The sequence below is a fragment of the Malaclemys terrapin genome, chromosome 13 (assembly GCF_027887155.1).
Source record: "Malaclemys terrapin pileata isolate rMalTer1 chromosome 13, rMalTer1.hap1, whole genome shotgun sequence".
Taxonomy (NCBI): Eukaryota; Metazoa; Chordata; order Testudines; family Emydidae; genus Malaclemys; species Malaclemys terrapin.
The window spans coordinates 34,760,610-34,762,178 of NC_071517.1; the positions used below are offsets into that span (position 1 = coordinate 34,760,610).

The 1,569-nt window shown below is 45.6% G+C and overlaps 1 protein-coding gene across 1 annotated transcript; it reads right to left on the bottom strand.

Annotated features, from left to right (window-relative positions):
* Positions 1-219: 219 nt before the first annotated feature.
* LOC128847997 (olfactory receptor 10A7-like) lies at positions 220-1,149 on the bottom strand. The gene has a single exon (XM_054047710.1). It carries the CDS (start codon positions 1,147-1,149, stop codon positions 220-222), a length of 930 nt encoding a protein of 309 aa, XP_053903685.1.
* Between the last annotated feature and the right edge of the window lie 420 nt (positions 1,150-1,569).

The window sequence follows — 1,569 nt, forward strand, 5'->3', positions numbered from 1 at the left end:
GAAGCGTGCGCTGCCGCGGCTTTAACGCTCCAGTACTTGGTAGCTAGAGTAAAGCTCGCTGGGGACTGTCTACACCAGCTGAAATCACACCCCATGATTGCAGGGTAGACTGACCCAAAGACGAGCCCATAAACTCAACCCCAAGAATGCAAATTTAATGAGACAGGTGTGAAAAATGATGAGAATGGCTTAAAAATCATGAGATATTAATCTACACATTTACTGGCATTTTTTTCTCAGGGCCTCTTTCACCTCTTTGTTTCTCAGGCTGTATATGAAGGGATTGGCCATAGGAGTCAGAATTGTGTAGAAGACAGAGAACACTTTGTTGAGGTCTCTGAGTGTGTTGGTGTTTGGTAGCAAATACACAATGATCAGGGTCCCATAGAAAATTGTCACTACAATGAGGTGAGAGGAGCAGGTAGAAAATGCCTTTTGCCTCCCGGTGGTGGAAGGGATTCGCATGATGGTGGAGATGATACACAGGTAGGATGTCCCAGTTAAAGCAAACGGGGGCAGGGTGAATAAAGCAGACAGAATGGTAATTAAAAGCTCCACCTGGTAGATGTCGTTGCGGTAGAGATTTATTATTTGTGTAAATTCACAGAAGAAATGATCAATTTCATTGGGGCCACAGAAAGGTAATTGTAACATCATACCAGTTACTATGGAACTAGCCAGTAACCCACTTATCCAAGACCCAGCTGCTAGCTGGAGGCAGAAACTGCCATTCATAAGGGTTGCATAATGCAGTGGTTTGCATATCGCTAGGTACCGATCATAAGACATTGCTGCCAGGAGATAACACTCGGTGGCTGCAAAGAAGCCTACAAAGTAACATTGTGTGATGCAGCCACCAATAGAAATGGTCTTGTCCCCAGTCAGGAGACTGGCCAGCATCCTGGGCAGGACGGTGGAGGTGTAGCAGGTCTCCAAGCAGGACAAGTTCCCCAGGAAGAAGTACATGGGGGTGTGAAGGTGCTGATCAGCCACAACTAGCACAACAATGAGGATGTTCCCGGCCATGGTCACAATGTAAATCACAAGGAACAGCAGAAAGAGAAGGATCTGCAGTTTTGGGACAGTCCCAAATCCCAGGAGGATGAACTCTGTGAGGAAGGTTTGATTTCCCTGTTCTGCGTCTACCATGGCAGAAATGAACCAAACTCTACAAGAGAACAAGAACAGCATTTGTTAAACGTCAATATCACATTATCAATTTAAATGCATTAATGTTCAAATGCTCCCTCTCCTTCAGGTCACCCACCCAAATACTGGTCTGAGCACACAGGCTGGGGGCTTGGAGTCATATAATGGAGGCTTATGACATCTAAGAGTGAATGAGAAAAACTGACACACAAACATGCTGCTAAGGCAAGCTCAGATTTGTATAAAAACCCTCATTTTTCTGTCTGGCAACAGATTAAGCCTTGCTCCCTTCATTCTGCTTCCAAGAGCTGATACTAGTGGTGTGCAGTGGGAAAACCAGATCACCAGGAGGAGTGTTGCAAATGAAGGTGTAGGCACTGGATTCCCTGAATTCTCACAGCCTCGTTTGGGCTGGTAAAA